This window comes from Bos indicus, chromosome 11, assembly GCF_029378745.1.
Source record: "Bos indicus isolate NIAB-ARS_2022 breed Sahiwal x Tharparkar chromosome 11, NIAB-ARS_B.indTharparkar_mat_pri_1.0, whole genome shotgun sequence".
Classification (NCBI taxonomy): domain Eukaryota; kingdom Metazoa; phylum Chordata; class Mammalia; order Artiodactyla; family Bovidae; genus Bos; species Bos indicus.
The window spans coordinates 82,775,877-82,803,758 of NC_091770.1; the positions used below are offsets into that span (position 1 = coordinate 82,775,877).

At 41.7% G+C, this 27,882-nt stretch overlaps 1 protein-coding gene across 2 annotated transcripts in view; it reads left to right on the top strand.

The window, feature by feature from the left end:
• Nucleotides 1–27,882, top strand: part of NBAS (NBAS subunit of NRZ tethering complex) — a 333,473-nt gene that overhangs the window by 215,218 nt on the left and 90,373 nt on the right. For both annotated transcript variants that reach the window (XM_019970679.2, XM_070799115.1), the window contains 4 exons: nucleotides 9,086–9,315; nucleotides 14,325–14,435; nucleotides 25,922–26,172; nucleotides 27,304–27,638. In XM_019970679.2, the coding sequence (XP_019826238.2) occupies nucleotides 9,086–9,315; nucleotides 14,325–14,435; nucleotides 25,922–26,172; nucleotides 27,304–27,638 (927 nt within the window). The remainder of the gene's footprint in view (nucleotides 1–9,085; nucleotides 9,316–14,324; nucleotides 14,436–25,921; nucleotides 26,173–27,303; nucleotides 27,639–27,882) is intronic.

A 27,882-nucleotide genomic window follows, 5' to 3' on the forward strand; every position in this document is an offset into this window, starting at 1 on the left:
TTGTTCAGCCATACCAAGCTGCTTAAAGTTCTCACACAGCCCGTGTATTCTCTGTTCCTTGTCTTCAGCATGTTGTAATCTTTTGCCCATAATGTTTCACCAGCATGCCTTTGCTTAGTGCTCGGGTCCTGCCGCCTGCCACCATCCTGTCGTGCCCCCAAGCTGTGCTGGACGCTCCTCTGTGTGCCTGTACTGCCCTTTCCTTACCTCGTGACTTCTGTACTGTGTTACTTTGAATTTGCCTATTTTCATCTCACTGGATAACGAGCTGTTTCAGGCCGGTGTCTGTGTTGTATTCATTGGTTTCCTCGTTGCAGGATCTGGAATGTCAAGGGGAGTAAATGGGTGTTCCCTGGGGTAGAATACTGAAAATTAATGAGTCATCCTTCAGTACATAGGAGGCAGTTGGATAATGTGTGTGTGTTTATCAAAAATATTTGTCAGATGACTGCTTGTGCCAGGCAGTGTTCTAGATCCTGGGAAGACAGTAGTGGACAGTGTGTATAAAAACCCTTCCCCTTTTCAGATTTACATTATGTTTGGGGAGGGGCACCATCAACAACAAAAAAAGTAAATATATCTTTTGTTTGATTATGATAAGAGCTTTGCAAACAAAAAGCAAAGAAGAAAGTTAAGCAGTGGAGTTCAGTTTAAAACAGGCTCAGGAAAGGCCTGAGTTAAGAGGGTGACCTTTGACTAAAAAAAAGGATGAGCATAGCACGAGGAAGACTGAGGGGAGGAGAGCATTCTAGATAAAAGGATGGAACCTGTAACAGAGAAGTTGATATGTCCCTGTGCCATCCTATGTACTCTAGTGTTTTTTCACAAGTATTTAAGGAAGTATTGAAAGTATTACTTTATAAAATGTGAGGCACAGAAGTGTTGCCCAACTCCAGAGGGAAAGTATAGCAGTGGAGTCGGTGACTAGACTTCACTGTGACCCATTCGGGTCTCCTCTAGGCCGGGAAGGTGTCAGGAGGGGTCACAGCAGGGGTGTATGTGGGGCTTGTTTAGGGAAGCTCTCTGGGAACGGTAGAAGGATGAGACTCACCTTGGGAAGGCATAGGCTGTCTTAGTACCTTTCACATTCAATCTGCCATTTGATCCATTGAGCAGCCTCATTTTGCAGAAGTGGCAGCCTCTGCAGAAGGTAAGACTCAGAGAAATTGGGTTACTTGTTCAGGGTCGCTCCAGTAGAAAGTGACCTCAGTCACCGGAGCTCCTGATTCCAGTCTTTACCTGCCCATTGTCTGGTCGTGCGGCCACTCCAGCTTTGTTTCAGAAGCAGCGTGTCCCTGTGTTTTGGACCCGAGTGATCTCTGGCTCGCACTCCAGCATGATGTTTCTACCCGCTTTGCAGTGGCTGTTGGCTGAAATCTCTACTCCCGTGTTTGACAGGGAAGCCACTCAGTGAACACTGGTGGCTCTTCCTCACCCCACCAGTCATGATCCTGACACTGGCTCATTTGAAGTTTATGTTCTGACTGTTCAGACTGTATATTTCTCTGATTTTGACATCCTTTCCCATGCCTTGGTGTCTGTGCAGATGTAATTCTCCTGCCTGAAATACCTCTTGCTTCTTCCCACTAGTAGCAGATAAGTCTGAGCTTATAAAAGCCTCCTGTGTGAAACTTTCTCTGCTGCCTGAAATGATTTTTTTTAATTCTCTTTCTTACCTTTCTAATTATTGTAAATACATCTTTTTTTTTTTTTTTTTTTAAGTTGAAAAGTAAAGTTAAAGTCAATCAGTCATATCTGACTCTTTGTGACCCCATGGACTGTAGCCTGCCAGGCTCCTCTGTCCATGGAATTCTCCAGGCCAGAATACTGGAGTGGGTAGCCTTTCCCTTCTCCAGGGAATCTTCCCAACCAGGGATCGAACCCAGGTCTCCCGCATTGCGGGCAGATTCTTTACCAGCTGAGCCACAAATTAATTTCTGTCTCTCCCGGCTCTCTTCCAGACTTCCCCCAGAGTGGATCTTGTAGGCTGTGGTAGCCGGTGCACCTCGTCTTCTTTCCACATATGATCCTGTTGAGGGCAGGAATCCCCGTCTATTCTGAGTCCCCAGGACATCACCTCCTTCTAGTTACTCAGTGATTGTTTGTTGGCATGTGACTCATTTGAGGAATCATTTCAGCTGCTATGGTGAACAGCCATCAGTATTACATTTTGGGAGTCCCGACTTTTCATGGACGGGCCTGTTAGCTGGATGTTTTAAGTATGTTTGCATTGTCCATTGACTACCTAATGGCTCATTATTTGAATCTTTTCAGAATCTCTCCCTGCAAAAAACCACACTGCTGAGTTTGAATTAGACATGACAAACTTCTGATGAATCATCTTGGAAATGGAGATCCAAGTGGTTTCAATTTGTTGCCCACACATAATAACTCTCCATGAAGCTTTGCTTCTCCTCAGTTGTCAGTTCAGCTTGTTTCTATTTGCACAGTCTTTTCACATTTTCTCTTTCCACTCCCTGCAGTTCTGAGCTGTGGGAATGATAACTTAGGTAGATTACTAGGTTTGAATGAAAGTGTTGATATGATTTGTGGTGTCATTTCTGATAAGAACCCTGTGCATCTTGGTGCAAAGCACATCCTGTGTCAGCCGCACAGACCCCCAGGACCTGGCAGCAAACCTGGGTGATCATTGAAGCAGCCCAGCAGGCCTTTTTTCTTTTTAATATTTATTGGTTGACTGATTGATGGATTGATTTAGCTAGGTGCACCAGATCTTAGTTGCAGCATATGGAATCTAGTGTCCCAACCAGGGATTGAACCCAGGCCCCTTGCCCTGGGAGTGTGGAGTCTTAGCCACCTGACCACTGGGGAAGTCCCTCATGTTTCTTTTTAGAGATCTATAATGATGATTGGCAAATGGTCACTTGCAGAGAATTTCCTCTTCTAGTATTTATCCTAATCAACTTTTTATGTTGAAAAAACAATGCACAAACATGGCAAAAAACAGATGAAGAAAATAGGATAAAACAAAAGGTCAGTTTCCTTTTTGTATTCCTCCAGAAATAGTTATGGATGTACATATTTATATAACAACTTTGTAATACAGATATGAGTAAGCTATCGGAGAAGGCAATGGCACCCCACTCCAGTACTCTTGCCTGGAATGGACGGAGAAGCCTGGTAGGCTGCAGTCCATGGGGTCGCTAAGAGATGGGCAGGACTGAGCGACTTCATTTTCACTTTTCGCTTTCATGCATTGGAGAAGGAAATGGCAACCCACTCCAGTGTTCTTGCCTGGAGAATCCCAGGGACGGGGGAGCCTAGTGGGCTTCCGTATACGGGGTTGCACAGAGTCGGACATGACTGAAGCGACTTAGCAGCAGCAGCATGAGTAAGCTATACACATTTCTGTACCTTGTGTATTCGTATCTTTTGTAATTATTGTAACTGCATCTTTTTTACAAATTGAAGTATTTAATTGTAGTTTTTTTTTTTACAAATTGAAGTATTGAAATTTACAAAGTGTTAATTTCTGGTATACAAACAAAGTGCTTCAGTTATACATATAAGCATGCAAGTACACACGTGCAGATATTCTTTTCCATTGTAGGTTATTACAAGATACTGAATATAGTTCCCTGTGCTATACAGTATGACCTCGTTGTTTATTTATTTTATACAGCATACTGTGTATCTGCTAATCTCAAACTCCTAATTTATCTCTCTTCACGTATATGCATCTTGAAGTGTAATTTCTCTAGGTTAAAAAAAAAGTTTAAGAAGATAAAATCATTTAAAAATGGAAATGTGTCTTTTAGTTTTATATGCTAGAGAATCAAACCTAGCAGGGGATGAAATTCAAAACTTTATGGTAGACTATTTCTAAGATGCATTTTTTTAAGCTACTAATTGAAAATACTAAGTAGAAAATTATCTCAAGCAAATAACAACCCTAGAGGGAAAACATACCACCTGTTTAAAACTTTCCAAACAATATTACCAAGAAATGGAGACTATTAAGCCTGAATGGATTTATTACCTCTACTAGTTAGTAGTACTAGATGAAGTCATTCAACATTCTAGTCTCATAAATATTTATGTACATTAAATTTTTTTTTTTTTTTTTAACAGGGACCTGGCCATAGTCTTTAAAGAAAGCATATATTTTTTTCTACACCTTAAAGAAACTGCATTGCCAGATTTGGGGGGAAAATTAGAATAATTTATTCTCTACACTTCTTAAATTTTTTACGCCTTTTTATGTTTTCAGTTTTTGTAGTATCATTTCAATACTGAATATGGGAGATTTCAAAGCTACCCGTAAAGTCCTTCAAAAGTTTCTTAAAGGCTAAAAACTTTTGTACTCATGGATCATGTCATTGAACTTAGGTGGAAAAAGAGGGAGAAAGATTTGAATATACTCTGCTCAAAAATTAGTGACTTGACGTGTAAAACTGGATATAGGACATTCAAGGAGCTCTGCTGGCAGGGTAGGGAGCAGGGCCTGGTACAGTGGAGAGCCCACAAGACAAGAGATCAGGAGGCTTGAGTCTCTTCCTTGCTGTGAGACTCCAGCTCAGGATGCCTAATTGGAGATTGGCATCTATAAAGCAGTTACCAACAGTCTCCTGTGCCCATCACTGGGTTGGTATGAAGGTCAGATCAAAATCATGTGAAAGTGCTTTAGAAACTTTAATGCTGTGCACTTGTGAAGTGAATGAATGAATGTATGAAATGAAGTGTTGGGCTGAGTAGAGGATGCTTTTGGAATATATTGAGAGAAATTGTGATGAGCCCGGGGGAAGAATTGTTACTAGAATTTAAAACTTACATTGGAAGTAATCATGACAGGTAAAGTTTCTGGAGGAAGGGATAGAAAGTAGTAGTGATAATGATTAGAAAATAATTTGCATGGAAAGCTAGAACTTAAAACATGCTCATCCATCTACTCTCTATGAAGCGTCTGTCAAGAACAAAGTATTGGTTGGCCAAAAGATTCGTTCGAATTTTTGCCCCAAATTGCATCTCTAGTAAGCAAAGGATATGGTATATAAACTAGTACTGCTGACGTAAAAGCTGCTGCTGCTCTTTGGTGTGTCCCCCTCTTACTCCACAGCTCTAATGTGCTGTGGGAAAGACACATCCACTAAGTACAGCTGGTTTCTGCCCTCTAGAAACTAATTTAATACTTAAAAGAGAGGCAGTGTAGAGTATGCAATAAAAGTACAATTAAAGTGTAACAGATATATCAGTAATGTGCATGCGTAGTCACTGAGTCATGTCCTACTCTTTGCAACCCTATGTTCTGCAGCCTGCCAGGCTCCTCTGTCCATGGGATTCTCCAGGCAAGAATACTGTAGTGGGTTGCCATTTCCCTCTCCAGCATCTCTTCCTGGTCCAGGGATCAAACCCGTATCTTTTGAGTCTCCTGGATTGGCAGCAGCTTCTTTACCACTGTGCTACCTGGGAGTACCTTTGAGTAAATTCCATAATTGCTTTCATTTTTGGAGCCCCTCCTATGGACCAGGTCTTGGTTTGTGTATTTTATATGTGTGTGTGTGTATATAGTTTCTTAGGCTTTGTGCAACCACGCAAGCTATAGTATATTGCCATTTTATAGATAAGACTATTAAGTTTGTAGTTGTTAAATAGCTTGCACAAGGACATTCAGCTAGTAACTTATGTGTATCCATGTTTATTACACTCTGTCATGCCATTTTCTTCATTGGAAAAAAAGAATAGGTGTTTTTTTGCCACATATGAAAATGAAGGTTGTATGTGGAGACTTGAAACTCTCTGTAAGATAAAGAAAAGCCAATGTAATGTTAGTAGTAGCAATTATGTGCATTATTGCTTTGTGCTATTCAATACTCTTGGAGCTGAACTCTTTAACCTGGTTTGGGAATTTGTTTCATAAATGGTGTTAGAAAGAGAATAGAAATGAGATCAGGTATTTGGTGTACTCTCCCAATACAGGTACCAAATCCGTGAGATGCCAGAAAACAAAGAGTGAGAAAATGAGTGTGGTACAATAACCATAAGAAGTCCTTGGGAGAGAGAAGGTGGTTGGTTCCATGAATAGGGAGTAGGAACCAACAGCCTGGTAGAGCAGGGCATGGAGTCATACAGAGATGGGCTGCCTGGTTGTCGCATCGCCTTCAGAGCACATTGGGCAATTTGAGGCTGGAAGACTTGAGTCTGAAATCAGAGGGTCAGAGTATACATGGAAAAAAGCCTTCACTGTTTTGATCAATGTGAGTTTGCTAGTGGAGTGCAAAACCAGTACAAAGAGCTCCCTGAAAGAACACCTACAGAAGAGCTGTCCTGCTGCCCTAAGACTCCAATTGCTGGATATTTGCTCCTGCTCTCTCTCTTTCTAGACAGAAAAGTGCTTACTGGATGAGGTGCGAGACGAACAGGCAACAACAGGGCACACCAGGATGCAGAGCAGGTGTAGATGGGCTGCTGGCTCCCTGGCAACAACCATATGCCAGACAGCTTCAGAGGGGGCTGTGCCTCTAGGGGTGGTTCAGGGAGGGACCTCATGAGCTTCAGTCTGTAAGCAGAAGGGAGCTGGGTTAAATGACAGATGAAGAGGCACTAAGAGCCTAGGAATGGGATCCGATTTGCCTAAATCCGTTGCCAGATATACCAGTCTTATACAGCTTATTCCCAAATCACTTCTAAATGCAGTTGGATCAGCTTCGTTCACTCCATCTCCCCATCAGGGCTTAGCCATATAGGTTTAGCACATATTCTCGCCTTTACTGGAATTTGTTTCCCTCGTTTTTTTTTTTTTTTAATATATAATAATTTTATTTATTTTTAGCCATGCAGGGTCTTCCTTGCTGCACAGGTGTTTTTCTAACTGCAGCAAGCAGAGACTAGTTGCGGTGCGAGGGATTCTCATCGTGGTGGCTTCTCTTGTTGCAGAGCACAGGCTCTAGGGTGTGGGCTCAGCAGTTGTGGCTCCTGGGCTCTAGAGCACAGGTTTAGTAGTTGTGGCCCATGGGCTTAGTTGCTCCAAAGCATGTGGGATCTTCCCGGACCAGGGATTGAACCCATGTCTCCTGCATTGGCAGGTGAATTCTTTACCAGTGAGCCACCAGGGGAACCCCTGTTTCTTGATGGCCTTTTTACTACTTAATACCTGAATAGTTAGACTAGAAATTAACTCTTCCACAAAGCCCTGCTTGACACATGCCCGAAGCCAACCCCTCTGTATTCATTCCCATAGCACCCTGTGCTTAGTGGTATCAAACCATTTACAGTCGTTGGCTTGATTGTCTTTCCTTATAGACTACATTCCTGGAGGAAAGGGTCACATCTTCTTAGGACATCACCTGGCACATAATAGGTGCACAGAAAGTATTTGTTTAGTGAATGACAGATAATCTTGCAGCTACTTGGGAGCATTGGTTTTCAAAGCCGGGTCTTTTGACTTGAGATAGATATCTGTAGTTTTTGAGGACAGGACTCAGTGTATGCATAGAGATAGGGGAAGCATTCAGTAAGGTTGACCTTTTCTTAAATCTACCTGTTGGAATCCAAGAAGATTTCTTTAATTGGTTTTTATCATCACTCCCAGACTGTTCCTTAATAGGATCAAGAGAGAGAATGTCAGGCTAGGTTTGGCAATATGGACCCAACAATGATAAATCACCTGTGCAGATCAGAATAATGACTTATACATGAGAAATGCTGACAGCTCATTATAATTAGATGTGTTTTAGAGAGCCACAGGTAGATTCGGGAGTGTTTTTTTTTTTTTCTCTAATTTGCTTATATTAAAATATGTACCATGTCTTCCCAGAAGCTGAGAGGGATTGAGTTAATGTTGTTCACATGTTAGGTAACTCTGGAATCATGGTGGAGTTGCTATGGCTTCATTGACACCCAGACCAACTTTAAATAAATGTGGTTATATTATATTTATTTAATATAAATAAATAACCACCTTTCCTGTCAGCCGATCAATTCTGGGCTTTGTTCTATTTGAATAATTGTTTTGTAACATAAGTATCAGTTTAGTTGCTTAGTCGTGTCTGACTTTTTGTGACTCCATGCACACTGCAGCATGCCAGGCCTCCCTGCCCATCACCAATTCCTAGAGTTTACTCAAACTCATGTCCATTGAGTCAGTGATGCCATCCATCTCATCCTCTGTCGTCCCCTTCTCCTCCCACCTTCAGTCTTTCCCAGCATCAGGGTTTTTTCAAATGAGTCAAAGAATTACAGGACAGTATCCCATTGAGCCCCAAATTGAGAAAAGTAAAAATTGGTTGCATACTTTTTTATGAAACTAGAAAAAAATGATGATTGTAGGAACAAGGATGGGTTTTTTTTTCCCCTTACTTATCCCTGGAGAAAATACTCTTCTACTTAACTGTCTAGGCATTTCTAATGGGATTATTGAACTACAGCTTTGTTATTGAGAATACTTAGATGGTCCAAACAATATTTTCCAGGGGCAATGATGACAAAAATTGCTTCCAGGGTGAATTATTATAAATGATCAGATAATTAGGGAAGAGATCTGGAATAGGCTCAGGTATCTAATGCTAGTTGAAAAAGCAAGCATACGTATTTTTTAAGTGGATGGAGAGATTTTTGAGTTGGAAGAACAGAGCAGGCGTCCAGAAATCCATTCCTAGACTCAGTTTCTGTGTCCTGTTCTTATGATCTGCAAAATGGACCACCTCTGCATCAGACCGGAGAAGGCAATGGCAGCCCACTGCAGTACTCTTGCCTGGAAAATCCCATGGATAGAGGAGCCTGGTAGGCTGCAGTCCATGGGGTCGCTAAGAGTCGGACTGACTGAGCGACTTCACTTTCACTTTTCACTTTCATGCATTGGAGAAGGAAATGGCAACCCACTCCAGTATTGTTGCCTGGAGAATCCCAGGAACCCGGGAGCCCGTTGGGCTGCCGTCTATGGGGTCGCACAGAGTCGGACACGACTGAAGCGACTTAGCAGCAGCAGCAGCTGCATCAGACTCCCCAGGGTGGTTGTAAACCTTGATTAAATAGCGGCCGTGTGAAGGGCCAGACAGACGTGCAGTTGACGTGACCTTCTTCCCATTGTTACTTTTTTTTTTCTAATTAGTCCTTTTGTTGTTCACAGGCTGATCCCAAAGAACTGATCAAGATGGTCAGCAGGCACGTGACTCTGTACGGACACGAGGCCTGGCCCGAGGAGCTCGCAGCACTGACCAAGCAGTTGCACTACTACAACGAACGCCTGCTGGACTTCACTCAGGCTCAGATCCTCCAGGGCCTGCGGAAGGGTGTGGACGTGCAGCGGTTCACGGCCGACGACCAGTACAAAAGGGAAACCATCCTTGGCCTGGCCGAGTAAGAGATACCTTTGTCTCATAAAGGGATGGGATAAAACACACAAGGACAAGCTGAGTTATCAGGACTATGAGTCACAGTCCCTTGAAGATGTACATTCATGGTTACCGTGAGCAGGGTTTCCCCTACTTCTTCCGATCCCGTGAGGGACGTGTGAGTCTTCACAAATGGATTGTTGGTGGGATCATGGTTAACATAGCTGCCTTCTAAATGATCAGTAAATGCAGACTGTATTTTAGGCTTGCAGATTTAAAATAGTAAGGATGATAATTATAAGAAAATTTCCCTATGATTTTGGTATCCTGACCCCAGTACCATGTTAGAGGTGATGCAGTATGATTGGGGTTAAAAGTATGAAGCTTACCGTGTGCATGCTAAGCCACTTCAGTTGTGTCCTATTCTTGGCAACCCATGGACTGTAACCTGCCAGGCTCCTCTGTCCATGGCGTTCTCCTGGCAGAAATACTGGAGTGGGTTGCCTTGCCTCCTCCAGGGGATCGTCCTAACCCAGTGATTGAACCTAGGTGTCTTATGTCTCCTGCATTGGCAGACAGGTTCTTTACTACGAATGCCACCTGGGAAGCCCATGAGGCTTACTTTAGAAATTTAAAAACAAGATTCCCTTTGATTCCTGGCTGGAATCTCGCTTTTCTGCTACATGGCTGTTTAATTTCCTCACTGTGTTAAAAATAGATACAGTCGACTTAATCCAAGAGGAAGGACCACGTGTTGTGGGTCCAGGGCACTTTCATCTGTCCTGGGTTCCTAGAGAAAGCAGATCTTTCACTCTGGCAGTTTCTCTTGTTCGAAGCCTATAGCAGCTTCCTTTTTTTCCTTTGTCCCTTAGCTCGTTCCAGAAAAAAGTTAGCCCTTGTGTGAGATGGCAGTACACTTCAAGGCCTATGGGAATATGTTCTCGTTTAGGTATGGAGTTCCCCTTGGTTTTAATACTGGTCCTCATTTTTTGTTTTCAATCAAATGAGTTCTGATCAAATGAGAATTACATGTCAGGTGTTAGGGAAGTTAAACAAGATATTTTTATAAAGTGGGCTCACTCACAATGGTTATTAAGTTAGAGGTATGTTTTGTTTTTAACACCCCGATTTGTGGAGTGCTTCTTATGGGCCTAGAATGGTGTTAGATGCTCTATAAACTTTATTTTGAAAACATCTTTTAATCCTTAAAGGTAACCCTCTGGTATAAAATGTTATCCCCATGTTATAGCTGAATAACTTAAAAGTGTTTGTCACTCAGTTGTGTCTGACTCTGTGCAACCCCATGGACTGTAGCCCACCAGCCTCCTCTGTCCATGGGATTCTCCAGGCAAGAAGGCTGGAGTGGGTTGCCATTTCCTTTTCCAAAGAACTTAAAGCTTATTAAGTAATTGGCCCAAGTTTCCATAGATGGTAATGCTCACAGCTGTGATTTCCTGCTACCTACCAAAGGCATCACATCTTCAGCACCACGCACCCTGCCCACACTGCCTGATTGAATTTTCCCAGAAGCATTGGTATGCAGTTCTGTCTAGGTTTCCAGCCTTTGAAACAAGGGTAGATTGTGCCTACATTTTACAGTTATTAATCTCTCCTGATAAGTACCTTAAAATCAGTGGTAAAGAATCTGCCTGCAATGCAGGAGCCGTAGGAAATGCGGGTTTGATCCCTGGGTCAGGAAGATCCCCTGGAGGAGGGCATGGCAACCCACTCTAGTATTCTTGCCTGGAGAATCACATGGACAGAGAAGCCTGATGGGCTATAGTCCATGGGGTCACAAAGAGTCAGACATGACTGAAGTGACTTAGCATGCACTCATGAGAAGTACCTTAAAATAGCAAAGACGGTCTTGATTATGGCAGTGGCCGTTGCTATTTTTCATCATTATTCTTAAATCTTAAAGCAGCAAAATAACTTCAGTACTCTAATAGTACTTTATATTATCCTGGGCTTTTTTCCTATGAGAAGACACTCAAATTCTTTTTAGAGTGAGGCAGGGAAAATGGAGATCAAAGAAAGATAGTAGGGACAGCCTATGGGAGAATTCAGTTAAGAGAAATGTACAAATTTTTTTTTTCTCTTCCCCTCTCTTCTCCTGGAGGTTCATAATTTCTTAGGTTCGTTTAATGTCCAATTTGAAAGTGACTAAAGAGATAATATCATCCAATCTCCTTACTTTTGGAAGAGGAATGTGAGAAGCACAGAGCCTTAAAGCATTGTTCAAGGTCGCAGAGCCAGGAGTTGAGCCTGGGCTTCCTATTGCCGAGTCCAGTGGGCTTTTCTTTGGGCATTTGGTAATCCTGAGTGAGATTGTTTATGGTTTCTTAGAAGAGGGTTATTATGCAGATACAAGTTGACAAGATAAGGCATGCCTTACATCATCAATTACATTTTGCTAGGGCTTTGTCTTGTCTTTTTTTTTAAGCATCCAGCTAGCACATGCTATTTGAAGCGTATCCTAGAGGACAAATATATGCTTTTGATAAATAAATAATAGAATCTTCTCCACAATCTATTGTTTATAAATATACACAGCAGTCTTTAGATGGCTCGTTCAAAATATCTCAAACTATCTATGAGTTTTCTGAGTTAGCACTTCTGGTTTGGAGACAGCATTTTCGCATCTCACACAAAAGAATCCTTGAAGAACCTGCTTCCTTCTGTTTTGCAGCTCCACCTTCAAACATGTCCATTCTTTATTTTCTTACTAATTGTATGTCCATTTTAATGGCCGTTGTTTTCTGTGCATACGTTATAGTTGTCCTTTTTTGTCTGTATTAGTTATTACTATCTCAGTGGCTAGGGTGACTTTGAGGAAAACAGAATATAGTTTGGTTTCTTCCCACTTTTATCATATAATAAAGATGTGAATACTTAGTACACACCTCGTGTCAGATGCTGTGGCAGACTCTCATAATAGGAAGGGTGAACTGCTAATGGTCCCTGTTCTCCACAAACTCTCATTTTATCCTGTGGATGTCAGGATAAAATGAGAGTTTTATCAATAAATCCTTTAAGAAATAATTTTTAATGACAGTTACCTAATAATCCAGGTATTGACAGACTTAATTCAGTCCTTGGTCTCTTTCTATAGTCTATGAGCATTGAATGGCTTTACATTTTTAAAAATGGCTTACATTTTAAAAAATAGCTTACATGTTTAAAGGTTTGTGGAAAGGCAGGAGTAAAAAGCAATAGAAGAATATGCTACTGAGACCGTATGGTGGTAAAGCCTGAAAGATTTACTATTTGGAAAAAAAAAAAAAAGATTTACTATTTGGCTTTGAACGGAAATCATTTGCCAGCTCCTGGGTGATCCAGCTTACAAATATTGGTTTCCTTAGTGAGGCTAAGTGTAGTCTTAGCAGTATTACTTGATGGTAATAGGTATTTCATTCCTGTTTCTGTGGTTTTTGTCCACCATCCTTCCTTTTTTTTTTAATTTATTCATTTTAATTGGAGGCTAATTACTTTACAGTATTGTAGTGGTTTTGCCATGCATTGACATGAATCAGCCACAGGTGTACATGTGTTCCCCATCCTGAACCCCCCTCCCACCTCCCTCCCCATACCATTCCTCTGGGTCATCCCAGTGCACCAGCCCCGAGCACCCTGTCCTATGCATCAAACCTGGACTGGCGATCCATTTCACATATGATAATATACACGTTTCAATGCCATTCTCCCAAATCATCCCACCCTTGCCCTCTCCCACAGAGTCCAAAAGACTGTTCTATTAATCTGTGTCTCTTTTGCTGTCTCGCATACAGAGTTATCGTTACCATCTTTCTAAATTCCATATATATGCATTAGTATACTGTATTGATGTTTTCTTTCTGGCTTACTTCACTCTGTATAATAGGCTCCAGTTTCATCCACCTCATTAGAACTGATTCAAATGTATTCTTTTAATGGCTAATATTCCATTGTGTATATGTACCACAGCTTTCTTATCCATTCGTCTGCTGATAGACAACCATCCTCCCAATGAAGAATTCCATCCTTATGTTTCCTTTGCTTCAGGAAAGTTGGGGTTTTATGACAGTTTCTCCAATATAGACTTTATGTGAGTGCTCTGGACCAGAATTGTTTACATACCTAGAGATTCTCAAGTCTGATGACACCATTCCCTGATTTGAACTTTCCATTGAGTCTCCATTGCCTGTAGGATAAGGTATAGATCCTTCAGTAGACCTGAGGACCCAGCGCATTCATGGTTGTGAAACCCCGTCTATCAAAAGCCCGTTTGTCTCTTCTCCCTCTTTATCGCCTCTGCTTAGTTAATCCCTGTTCACTCTCTCATCTGTATCCTCACAGTGTTTTGTAGTCTTTTGACATTACCCCTTTCTGTTTGATGCCTGGTTCACACTTCATACACTCCATTAGGCTGTGAGTTCCTCAAGAAGTATCTTGTTGTTTTTATATCTTAAGCAGCTGGCATAATAGCTGGCCCAGTGTAGAAAATGAGAACGTATTGAGTGACTGACTGTGTTTTTCTCGGAGATTTACCTGTGGGGCAGGGATCCATTTCTTTGTATTTCTTTTTCACTGTAGGCTCTGGTACCTAGACCATCGTTTTTTTATCTCAGTACATTTTGGACTGGGTCATTCTTTGTTGCAGGAAGGCTGTTCTGTGCATTGTAGGTTGGTCCGCAGCCTCCCTGACTTCTGCCCACTAGATGCCAACTGCTTTCTCCTTTTCCTCGCCCACCATGACAATCAAAAATGTCTCCAGACAAAATTGTCAAATGTTCCCTGAGTAGGGCTAAATCACCCTCGTTTGAGGTCCATTGATCTAGACGATTCCTTGGTCATTTGCAGCGCACCACAGTGAAGAAGGAGCATTAAAATCCCTTGGGTGTACTTTACCTGAATTACTGTGACACGTCTTATGAGGGACTGTGCTGGCTGCGCCCCCTTTAGCATGAGAGCAGTCGTAATGCACGCTTTCTCTGCTGATTAAGGTCATGTGTTTCTCTTCTTTCCTTGCCCTGTGGTTGATGCACGTTTGTGAAGGACGCTGGAGGAAAACGTCTACAGCATCGCTCTTTCTCTGGCCCAGCGCTACAGCGTCTCCCGTTGGGAGGTTTTTATGACCCATTTGGAGTTCCTGTTCACCGACAGTGGGTAAGCACACGACTCGTGTAAGTTCATGTCCGAGTCTTTTTTCAGAGGCTGTTTTAGAGGAATCTTGAAGTTGTGTTGTTCAGTTTCACTTTTCCTTTTGAGCGGTTGTCGACTGGTCTCTTTGTACAATCTCTCTTCATGCATCTCTTTAGGCACCAATACGCTAACGATTGTCTTAGTTTTTGTTTTCAGTAATAATCCTGAATTTGAGACTTTTTATTCATTGATTCAAAGACATTTACTGAGAATCTCTTGTGTACTAGGAATAGTGTTAGGTCCTAGGGTTACGGTCGTGAACAAAAGCAGACATTTGAATTGTCCTGGAACTTTTAGTCTAGGGTAGAAGACAGATAATAATTGAATAATGACATAGGCAAATGTGAAATTAAAACTCTGACAGGCCCTGTATAAGAGAGCCCAACTAGGGGATTTGGCATAGTTAGGGAGGACTTTCCTGAAGAAATAACTCTTGAGCTGAGACATAACTATTGACTCAAAATTAAGTATTGAATATACTAGAAACGTTTTCTAGGAAGGCAGGACAGTTTACTACAAAAAGCCCCTGGACAGGATGGAACATGATTTCTGCAGGCCTAATAGATGGTGATATGGTGAGGCCCCCAGAGTCAGTGGAGCATGATGGGAGATGGGGGGAAACCAGACCTTGTAACAAGACCATGTGGGCCCTATCTAGGGCTGTGGGCTCTTTCCTGAGAGTGCTTGGAAGGTGCCTAAGGATTCTGATAAGAGAGAGAGGTAATATGATCAGGTTTTCATTTTGATGAGATCATTGCGGCCACCATGTTGAGGAGGGATTTTAGGGAGGCCACTGCAGACATACATGGACTGTTTAGCAAACTATGAGAGTGATAGACTATAGGACGGATGACCATAGCCTGGAGTAGGGTTTTGACAGTATAGCAGTAATGAGAATGGGCTTCAGAGATACCTGCAAAGTGAAATGGATGGCACTAAATAAGTCAAATGATAAGGATAAACTAGCTATGGAGGTGAGTGAAAGCAGGAGGGTTACAAATTACGTCCAGGACTTTACTTGGTCCATTGGATGATGCCATCATTTGAGACAGAAAATACTAGTTAGGGGCACAAGGTTAGGGAAGGGTGAGGAAAAGGCAAAGGAATAGAAGTGTTATACTTGTGGCAGTTCCCAAGAGGAAAGATCAAGTGGACAGTGTGTCTTACAGATTTGGGATTCATAAGGAAAGGTGGAGTTTGGAGATAGTAATTTGGGAGTCATAGGCACATAGATAATAAATAAGTCATGTTGCTGGTGTTCTTTGGGAGTGAATGTAGAATGAGAGAAGAGAAATACTTAGCACAAACTTTGAGGACCTTCCACAATTAGTGGGAGAGGAAGAGCTGCCAGCAAAAGGGACAAAATCAGCAATTGAGAGGGAGCAATATTGTTCTAGGGAAGCTATGGGACAAAAGGGTTTAAAGAAGAGGGGTAGTGTTGAATGGTCAGTTCAGTTCAGCTGCTCAGTCGTGTCCAACTCTTTGTGACCCTACGGACTGCAGCATGCCAGGCTTCCCTGTCCATCACCAACTCCCGGAACTTACTCAAACTCATGTCCGTGGAGTCGGTGATTTCATCCAACCATCTCATTCTCTGTTGTCCCCTTCTCCTCCTGCTTTCAGTCTTTACCAGCATCCCGGTTGAATGGTCAAGACCTGTTATAACTTATCGACTTTAATTTTATTAATATTTCTGGAATTCTACCATCTACATCTTAAATATTTATGAAATTGTTACATGGGTGACAGTATTAATCTGTGATAAATATTGTAGTAACTTCACCATTTTGGAGACATAGACATGTTCAAATAAATGTTTATTATAAAATGCATATTGGCTTAAAAAATTTTGGCATTTTATTAAATGTCTCTCTTCATTGACTGTTACATAAAAGGTTGTCATATCTGTCCAAACAGGATGCTCCATTGGTCTCTGAATATATTATAAATTATCAGGCAATCTAGTAACGTGCATGACTGTTCGCAGCATATCATTACAGCAGATCGCAGTGTGATTATGCAGATGCACAGCAGTTACAAAAAGGAAATCATTATCTGCTGATGCCATTACTTACGAGCAACAAAACACCTAATGTTGATTTAGCAAGTTCTGTTTGGTGCTCCCTGTTCTTTACTTAAGACTGTTATTTGCCATACTGTTCAGTCCAGCTTAGTCACATGAGTATTAAAGATCAGCTGTTAATACAGTAGAAATTGCCCAGTATTTACTTGCTGAATCAATGCCAATAAGATGTCAATAGATCGCAGTTACAAGAAAAAGACATTCTTTATTTTAGGGTTTTTGTGTTACTCTTTCTTTAAAAAAGTCATCTTCGCCTCTGAAGTTGATTTTTCTATAATTTTGCCTTCTCCTTCCTCTTGGTTGAATTTGGAGGTATTTCCTCATTTCAGCCAATGTACAGAGAAGCAGGCACACGGGCTGGATGAGGGAGCCTTGTGCACTAACGCAGACGCTTCCGATCAAGAAACCGTGAGTACATCCTGATAGTCTCTCCAGCCGTGTGTCCCTGCATGGGAGAAATCAGTTCTCAGAAACTCATTCTCCTATATTCTTAAGTCATAAATGATTTCATGGTGAAATGTCAAACCTACAGAACCTGACACATGATCGGTCCTTAATGAATGGTAGTGATTACTGGAATTTCACTCCTGTAAGAAAGAGAGAATTGTCATAAACACCCAAACTTGAGTTCCTGGTCTCCTTTCCCCCTTATTTTTTCTCATTTTCTTTCTTTTTCTTGGTAGTTTTCAACATCAGAGATGGCTTTGTGGGTCCGTGTGCCTGTAGTCAGCTCCAGCTGGCGGACCCTGGCTCTTCTGAGTGTGTTCAGCTCCCTGAGCTCAGAGTTGATTCTTGCTCACCGCAGCCTCCACAGCCCTCTTCACCTCTGGGCTGTTCTAGGCACTTTGGTGCATCTTAGAGATGACATCTGGTGTGAGGGCATGGGTTTTGGAGTCAGGCCACATTTCAAGATCCAGCTCTGCTCCCCATAACCCCAACTGTGTAGCCTTGAGCAAGTCTCCTGATCCTCTTGCATTGCTGTTTTCTCAGTTATGAGGACCATGATCCCCACCTGGTTATGGTTATAAAGATTAGAGAAAATCTGTGGTGTGTGTGTAGCCAGGTGGCTCTTCAATCTGTCAAGATTATTCCTGTTACTGCCCTTGTCAGTTCTGCTGATTCCATCAACGTCTTTAAGTTTTGAATATGGGATCATTTTGAAATGGCAGAGGATGCTTCTAGCTGGTGGAATAGTGCATTTGTTTATTCATGAAGTATTATTATCATCTTTTTTACTAGAACCTTTGTGTTTTGAGCACAGTTTTAAATGTTAAACAAAATGGGCTCCTCCTTACCCTTATGGAGTGTATATTCTAACTGGGGAGACCCGCACCACACACACACACAGTTAAGAACAACTAAAAATAAATTGCTAGTCATAATAAGTACCATAAAGGAAACCCACAAGGAGCAGATAGGAAAGACCTCTCTTAGGACATACAAAAAGATCACTCTTGGAAAAAGGAAGAAAAGGCATTTGCAGAGGGACCCCATTCTGGGACAGTGGATTCTTGGCATTTTTGAGTAAAGGAACAGCCTTGGTGGCTGGAGCGAGTGGAGCCCACTGAGCAAAGGAGGACTACACAGGGGCCAGAGATACTTTTAACTGTCAGTTTTGAGAACAGCCTCAGTCTGTTCCTTCTTATTTAAGCTGCAGACCCGAAGGCCACACATCCTACACTTTTATTTCATTCTGATATGTGCTTTTCCATCACGCAGGGGATTGATTATCTGCATGATCTTGCTTGGGTGGTGGAGATCAAGTGAGATACCTCTTCATCTCAGCTGGTCAGTTTAGTGCCACCTCTTTAGACGTTGGGAAGGGACTCTGCCTGTGCTGTGCTGCTTTGCACAATCAGTTGTATATTGTCTAGTAGGACTCTGTGGTCTCACATATAAGGATGGGCAAGAGCATGTTACAGCTATGAGGAAGTCAATGAACTATAATGTATCTACCTTCTCCTGTGTTGAAACAGAAGCTGAGGGTTGCTGTTGTTCATAGGCTGATGTCCAGAGTGCCATGTTATAGAGAATTCTCAGTTCTGGCTTTCTCCTCTTGGCTTAGTTGAAGAGTTAGTGTGAGAATAATTAGTGTGTAGAAAGGGGGATTTAAGGCAGCTTAGCTTTTTGAAAGTATATTATAACATTGAAAAATAAGGTAAATAAAAATTCAAGTCCAGGAAGAATCCATATTGGAGTCGAAGGCTTGACTATAGAAATTCAGGTCATAGGTCTTACCCATTTTTTAAAATTGAGCTATGCATTAACTTTTGATCTTTCTTTGGCCCAAAGGGTCATGATGCTGATCACGACTGTGATTTGCATTGTACATAAGAAAAAATCTACCAATCCTAAAAATGGAAAAACTAAATGCTACCATTACCCAAATGGAGGTAGTTCTTTTCATACATCAGCTACCTCCCTTTCTGTGTTATGATACTTAGGGCTACTTTTCCCCCAAATAGTAAAGAAAAAAATTCCTTATACTGGCACAAAATGTAGTAAGAAAAAGATGCATTTGGGGCCTGTTCTCATCTTGTGAAAAGTGCTCAGTACTTGAATCCTACAGGTCTGGATTCACACCACAGCTCCATGACTTCCCTTCGATGTGGCCTTGGTGAGCAAGTTGTTTCATCCTTCTACTCCTAGAGTTTCCTCCTCTGCAAAATGAGTATTCTCACTCCATCTTGCAAAACTACTGCAAGCTTTGAGACATTTATATAAACACCTGGCATGTACTGTAGTAGATGCTCAGGGGTGAAAAAAAGTAGCTATTTTTAAGTCTGGGCTTCCTTGGTGGCTCAGTGGAGAAGAATCTGCCTGCCAAGCAGGAGATGCAGATTCAGTCCCTGGGTTGGGAAGATCCTCCAGAGAAGGAAATGGCAACCCTCTCCAGTATTCTTGCCTGGGACTTGGGAAATCCCATGGACAGAGGAGCCTGGTGGGCTGACCCCACGGAGTCACAAAAGAGTCAGACATGACTTAACAACTAAACAACAACAGCTATTAATTCTGGAAACAGACCAGATTTACTGAACTCGCCCTCTGACAACTGTCAACCTAAGATTGCAGATCTGATTTTTGAACAGTTATTTTTCAGGTCAATGTGAATATCAATCATAAGATACCTGCTTTGTAAGAATTAAATGAGATAGCATAATACTTGATATCTAAGAAGTGCTTAATCAGATCAGATCAGTCGCTCAGTCGTGTCTGACTGTTTGCCACCCCATGAATTGCAGCACGCCAGGCCTCCCTGTCCATCACCAACTCCTGGAGTTCACTCAGACTCACGTCCATCCAGTCAGTGATGCCATCCAGCCATCTCATCCCCCAATCCCTCCCAGCATCAGAGTCTTTTCCAATGAGTCAACTCTTCACATGAGGTGGCCAAAATACTGGAGTTTCAGCTTTAGCATCATTCCTTCCAAAGAAATCCCAGGGCTGATCTCCTTCACAATGGACTGGTTGGATCTCCTTGCAGTCCAAGGGACTCTCAAGAGTCTTCTCCAACACCGCAGTTCAAAAGCATCAATTCTTTGGCGCTCAGTCTTCTTCACAGTCCAACTCTCACATCCATACATGACCACAGGAAAAACCATAGCCTTGACTAGATGAACCTTTGTTGGCAAAGTAATGTCTCTACTTTTGAATATGCTATCTAGGTTGGTCATAACTTTCCTTCCAAGGAGTAAGCGTCTTTTAATTTCATGGCTGCAGTCACCATATGCAGTGATTTTGGAGCCCCCAAAAATAAAGTCTGACACTGTTTCCACTGTTTCCCCATCTATTTCCCATGAAGTGATGGGACCAGATGCCATGATCTTTATTTTCTAAATGTTGAGCTTTAAGCCAACTTTTTCACTCTCCACTTTCACTTTCATCAAGAGGCTTTTTAGTTCTCCTTCACTTTCTGCCATAAGGGTGGTGTCATCTGCATATCTGAGGTTATTGATATTTCTCCTGGCAATCTTGATTCCAGCTTGTGTTTCTTCCAGTCCAGTGTTTCTCATGATGTACTCTGCATATAAGTTAAATAAACAGGGTGACAATATACAGCCTTGACGAACTCCTTTTCCTATTTGGAACCAGTCTGTTGTTCCATGTCCAGTTCTAACTGTTGCTTCCTGACCTGCATACAGATTTCTCAAGAGGCAGATCAGGTGGTCTGGTATTCCCATCTCTTTCAGAATTTGAAGGATGCCTATTGCTATGCCTGTGCTGTGATATCTTTTAAAATATTTTTGGTAGAGAGATAATAGGAGACTCCATAAACCAGTTGGAGTTGACAGTTTATGAGAAATGAGAAGGCTTAAGGGGTCAGGCTTGTCCTGGAGGAGACGAAGCCTGTTCACATGGCCTTCCTCCCACATAAGCACTCTGTCCATGGAAACCGTTCCGAAGAGGAGCTCGGCAAGTGCTAGTGTGTCAAGAAGTTGACTCCGAGGTCCTCATTACTGAGCTTCTCATGAAGTTCGTAGGTGACCTTGCAGAGTGAAAGTTCATTTTTTGGTTTGCGAAGGCACCTGGCTAACATGCTGGAGAAGCCGAAAAAGGCCACCATTTTTTCACCACATTGCCCCCACTTAATCACATATGCAGCTGTCAGGCAGCACTACAGATCAGGTCTGTGCCATCAGGTTCCTTCGGAGGCATTTGTGTGGTAAATATCTTGAACTGTTTGCCTCACATCGAGGAGGAGTTTCCCTCCTCACATTGGAGGAGTTGCGATTTAAAGGGTAGAATCGTCTCTTTTCCACAGTGGGGAAGGAGTCAGTGGTGGGGGCCTGTTCACCTGTGGTCATGGTCATTCATGTGGGTTTACACATCTTCATACTACTGGGGTTAGTCTTTGGGGGACCCCTAGGCCCGTCCCTTTGCTCCTTCCAGCTTCTCCCAGGAGCCCTCACCTCTCTCCTTCCAACCCCCTTCTGTGTACTCCTTACAGTCAACTCATGAAATGGTGTATTACTCAGTCTCAAATTAAGTAAAGTATAATACATTTGAGTAAATTTTTTTCCCTATACGAACAGAAGTCCTTTCAATTCATGCTGTTCTTGAATCACATTTTTGGGTGATTGACAGCTAGAAGCCATTACAGAACCCCTTAATCATGGGATTAGTACCAAGAATTTATTCCTTGTGCCTTTAGTACAACTAATGCTGGCTTCTTCCCGTAGTTAATCTCTGAAAGTTAATGAGCTGCCTTACAGCTAAAACTTAGAAAAAGCACTTAAACAGTTTTTAAGGGCAACCACTGATTTGATTAGTGAAAAGTCCACATGGTATTTCTTCCTACTCTTCAATGTGGGTTCTTTGGAATTGTTTTCTAAGTAGAGATTTCATTTCTTGTTCCAAAGGGAAGATAACAGCTTCTTTCGATGGAACTATTAAAATGGATTATCAATTACTGGCATCTATAAAAGATCTTAGTACCTTGTCATTTACTGAAGAGGGAATTTTTCGTATTTATCGTGTGTCAGTAAAGATATTCCAGTATCTCTCTTGACAAGATAATTAGGGAAAATTGCACATTGAGCAAACTGAATTGTAGGCACAGAAGAGTAGGTGGGTGGGAAGGGGGAAGGTAATGTTGACTGAAAGAGACTGTTTTCAGAATCAAGTCAAACATAGAGGAGCTAAAGCTATTATGATTTAGTCATTGTCCATTTTGTAAATGAGTCTGTCTTAGATACTCTGTTTATCAGGTGATAGGAATGAAGTATGACAGGAGAACTCTTAGATTTTTGCCACTGGGAGAGAGAACTAATGTCTGTGTTAGAGAAGGAATCCTGTTTTTGAAATGGTTATCAGTACAGGTGCTGGAGCCCATGGATTGGTGGCTGCTTTGTGACAAGGTGAGCAGACCCATCCACACAGAGTCCCGACAGATCTGGATACTTGGTCTTAGGCAGGTCACTTGTCTCTAATGACAGTTCTCATCTGGAAGTTGGTAATTGGGCTTGCTTGGTGGCTCAGATGGTAAAGAATCTGCCTGCAGCGCAGGAGATCTGGGTTCAATCCCTGGGTCGGGAAGATCTCCTAGAGAAGGAAATGGCAACCCACTCCAGTAGTCTTGCCTGGAGAATCCCACAGACAAAGGAACCTGACAGGCTACAGTCCATGGGGTCACAAAGAGTTGGACACGACAGAGTACACGACAGAGTGACTAATACTTTCACTCTCAAGTTGGTAATTACCCAGATTCCACTTGTCTGGCACAGTTATCAGTGTAACAGGTACAAGGTTTTTTTTTCTTTTTTCCTTCCATCGAGTGTGTTCTGCTTGCAAATCTTTGTGAGTATGAATCATCTTAACAGGATGACACAGCTTCTTATTTACTTCTTCACTGCATTGTTTTCAGACTTCACTTAGCAAATTACAAAGGAACATCAGAAATTCTTTGACTTTCATACACCACTGGGTGTATAGTACAGGCGTACCTTGGAGATATTGCAGTTGTGTTTACAGATCACTGCAATAAAGCCAATATCACAATACAGCTAGTCCATGAATTTTTGTTTCGCAGTGCATATAAAAGTTACTTTTACACTGTATTGTAGTCTGTAAGTGTGCAAAAATAATTACATCTAAAAAACGTGCAGACCTTAATTAAAAGATATTTCATTGCTTAAAAATTCCAAAATAATTGCAATAGTCAACATCAAAGATCACTGATCACAGATCACCATAACAAATATAATAATAATGACAAAGTTTGAAATATTGCGAGAATTACCAAAATGTGACACAGAGACACGAAATTAGCAAATGCTCTTGGGAAAATGACACCAGTCGTCTTGTATGATGCAGGGCTGCCACCAAGCTTTGATTTGTCTTAAAAAAAAAAAAAAAAAAAAAAACCAAGTATCTGTGAAGTATAGTAAAGCAAAGCACAGTAAAACGAGGCCTGCCTGTGTATTTCAGAGATGGCCTTGCACACTTTGAATAGTTGTAGGATCCAGAAGAGTTTCGGACTAGCCATCCATTTATACTCTTTCCTATACAGACCTTGTGCTCTCTTGTCTTGATAACTTTCGTTCATATTATTTCTGCTTCATTCCTTTCTACAATACCAACTTCAAGCACTTCTTTGAATAAACCTGTTGTCATTGATATCTACCTCCTCTGAAATTATAGCTTTAGTGGCCTTACCCTTTTATTTATTTTTTTTAATTGAAGGATAATTGCTTTTCAGTGTTGTGTTGGTTTCTGCCATACATCACTGTGAATTAATCGTAAGTATACATATGTCGCCTCCCAACCACCCCCTCGGTTGTCACAGAGCACCAGGTTCAGCTCCTTGTGTTATATGGCAGTTTCCCACTAGCTATCTATTTTACAAGTGGTATATATATATTTCAGTGCTACTCTTTCAATTCATCCCACCCTTTCCTTCCCCTGCTCTGTCTACCATTCTGTTCTCTATGTCTACAAGTGGTTCTCATCTTGATTGGGATATAATTGCATGTCCTTTGTTAGCCCACACCATTATTGTGCATTGTTGTTTAATTATTTAGAATGCAACTGGATTTTCACACTGCTAGCTGAGAGCTCTGTGTTGTAAATCTTGATACCCTCCCTGGTGCTGAGCACAGGTCTCTTATCTGTAGAGGACACCTAAGTTTTTGTTCATCCTCCCATCTATTTGGCATTCAAGGCACATGTCGAGTGTTTCCTTCGTACCACACGCTGGTGCTTGGTACTGAGAAACTAAAGCTAAAGAAGATGTGGTGTCATTTTTGCCATCAAGTGGTACATAGTCTATGTGGGACAGGCAGACTAGTAAATAGTTAAAGCATGTTATGAATAGAAGGAAACTGTGGGGCATTTTTATAGAGAGGGATATTTTTGCAAATGTTTGAATTGTATCTTAATAGAAAAATAGGATTTCTCTTGAACTGAAAGTTAAAAACGCGTTTTGGAATTGCTTGATATTTTGACTTTATAGATCGCTGCCATTATCCCAAGTATTATCACACCCTCGTACAGATGTTAAAGTATATTGTGTGTTAACTTTATTTACATAAAACAAAAACATGTCTTGGCACTTGCTAAAAGAGGGAATTCCAATGAATAGAATGTTGTATTTCAGAGGAGTTGCTTTTAAACTATATAAAGCCTAACTTTTATCCTGCTTGAGGTCTCGCTTCATGCTCCAGGTCTCATTCTCTGCTCCCAGGTTCTTTTTCTGCTGCTACTATGAACTCTGGAAGCTGGGTGTTTCCATTAGAGCCCAGGGCTGCCTGGAGACCTCTTACAGTTAGCAAGCTTGAAGCTCTTCCTTTGTGAGGTGTCAGGATTAAACTGGGCAGGAGGCACTGTGTTCTGTCCAGAGGAAAGTGTGATACCAAATTCAGCCCTCTCCATCACCCACTTAACACAAACTGATTAACCAAACAAAACCCCTTAAAATTGTTTTCAACAGTTTAACATTAAATGACTTTTAATAAATTACATTACAAAAACATTTAAGTCAAGATTGAAACATTAAGATATGTGCTTTATTCAAGTGGCTTCTTTACTACAGACAATTCAAGTGCAAGTATCTCTTCTTTCCTATTTTTATTCTGTTTGAACACAGTATCAAGGTTATGTCTTCTGAATATCAGTTCTAGCCCTCTTGAATATAAAATTTATGCCAGAAAGTTGGGCGTTTTTCTTCACCTCGCTTTTTCCTAAATTCCTGAAATAATAAGTTTGTTTACATTTCTATAATGAAGCTCAAGTTTTACCTTTTTTCTTATGACATGAATAAATAATGCATAGTGGAAGGTGACAGATCTGGGTTCATTTCCTAGCTAGTAAACACTGGGCTGCTCTCTGCTGCAGAATGTGAAATAATATCTCTTTCTAGGGTTACTTTAGACCCACATGAGATAATGTGAAAATCCTGTAGTACCATTTGAAGTGGAAGTGACCTGCACCTGTACCAGAAACAAGTGCTACTACTGTATTTGATTAGGCAGCAAGAAGGAATTCGTGAGAAGTAGTCTTTCTTCCTGGAGAAGGCAATGGCGCCCCACTCCAGTACTCTTGCCTGGAAAATCCCGTGGACAGAGGAGCCTGGTGGGCTGCAGTCCATGGGGTCGCTAAGAGTTGGACACGACTGAGTGACTTCACTTTCACTTTTCACTTTCATGCATTGGAGAAGGACATGGCAACCCACTCCAGTGTTCTTGCCTGGAGTATCCCAGGGACGGGGGAGCCTGGTGGGCTGCCGTGTATGGGGTCGCACAGAGTCAGACACAAATGAAGTAACTTAGCAGCAGCAGCCTTTCTTCCTAGGTTTCCAAAAAAAGGGCACTTAAAAAAAAAATGTAACCAAATCTTACCAATCTTAACACAATTTGTCTCTTAATATCAGTTTGTCCACAGGAGAAATTGAAAACCGCGCCCAGTCCCTTCATCTCTTTGAGACATTGAAGACCGACCCTGAAGGCTTTCACAAACACATGGTCAAGTATATTTACCCTACGATCGGTGGTTTTGATCATGAAAGGCTGCTGTACTATTTCACTCTGCTGGAGAGCTGTGGCTCTGCGGATTTCGGGAAGTACGCCATTAAACCGGAAACCCATGTTCGGCTACTGAAGAAATTTAAGGTAGTGGCATCAGGTAAGATGATCATCTTCCTGCCTGAATTCATTCTTTAAATTCAGTCTCGGACTTCGTGTTTGATACATGATCGTGTTCTTGCACTGTGGCTGGCATGACTGTGAAACCTCAGTATTTTGATGCTAATTGACTTTAGTTATCTCCCTAGCTCCTTTACTTACTGTTGAGAGACTTAAATATTAGAGAAAGTTAGGTCACACAGTGACTTACAGAAGGCCTGGTATTCAAATCCAAAGTTCTTGAGGTCTTTTTTCCCCTACTCCCATTGTTTATATTTTATCTATATAAATGACAAGGTTGAGACACTTTAAAATAGGCCGTTTAGCAGAATTTTACTTCAGTGGAACCTATGTGTTTAAGGAATGTATGAAGCCTTTAAAATAAGAGCTTTAGAATCTTTAATGAATTGTGGAAATCTGTAGAATGGTGTCTATTTGTCTTTATGCTCATAACTAAGAGGTTAACCAGAAGGTATGCAATTAAAGATAGGGAGAGAAAAAGAGGAAAAAAAGAAAAGAAATTAACTACATTAAAATCTCTCAAATCCGTATGAAATTTTATAATTTACTGAACCCAGGTCTCCTGCATTGCAGGCAGATTCTTTACCATCTGAGCCACCTGGGGAGCCTTTATAATTTATAAGGTACTTTCATCTGCTATTCATAACGATTGTGAGAATTTACTTCAGTTTATCAGTGGTTTACTGAGTAACTGAATTCGACCCTGGACCAGACACAGAGGAAAAGGAGTGAGGTTCAATCCCTGCCTTTAGGTAGTTGATGAGATGTCCGCTGGATGACAGATGAACCTGGTGCAGTTTGGTGAGAGAGCTGTTGGAAGAGCATGTAGGTGCTGTGGGGCACTGAGGAAGAGAGGAGATGTTGCCAGGTCCAGGGTACGCGTGAGGATGCTGGGACTCACAGAGTGACCTGCTGAGGGCTGCACAGTTGGCCAAGCTGCAGGCAGGGATTGGAACTCAGATTTTCAGTTTTATCTCAGTGACAAACGAAGCTGTCTGATGGAACTGAATCTTTTCATTCAACCATGCAGAGAGGCCCTGTGTGGGTTTGAAAGTTCCTGTATGTTTATGTTGGAATGAACTACTCTCTCTTTTTCTTGCCTTTCCAATAGGTCTTGATTACAAAAAGCTGACTGATGAAAACATGAATCCCCTTGAGGCATTGGAGCCAATCCTTTCAAGTCAGAATATCTTATCCATTTCCAAACTTGTTCCCAAAATCCCTGGAAAGGATGGCCGCATGCTTTCCCCAAGCTCTCTGTACACCATTTGGTTACAGAAGCTGTTCTGGACTGGAGACCCTCACCTCGTTAAACAAGTCCCGGCGTCCCCCCAAGAGTGGCTGCACGCCTATGATGTCTGCATGAAGTACTTCGATCGCCTCCTCCCAGGCGACCTCATCACTGTGGTGGACGCAGTGACCTTTTCTCCAAAAGCTGTGACCAAGGTAACCAAAGATAGCTTCACGTAGACTGGCCATTTTAGAAGAAATGGAAATTGCCCTTCCAGTCTGTCAATTTGTTTTTGTTTCCTTTCTTGAAAAGAGGAATACTTATGTGGTTGGTGGTTTCGTTTTCTGCTGAGCATGACGTATGTTCATTGGGAGGTCATTTTCCTCTATCATAATTGTACAGGTAGTCTAAATCAGGATTGACGGTTGTAATTTGCACATCCATTTTGTTCATATTATA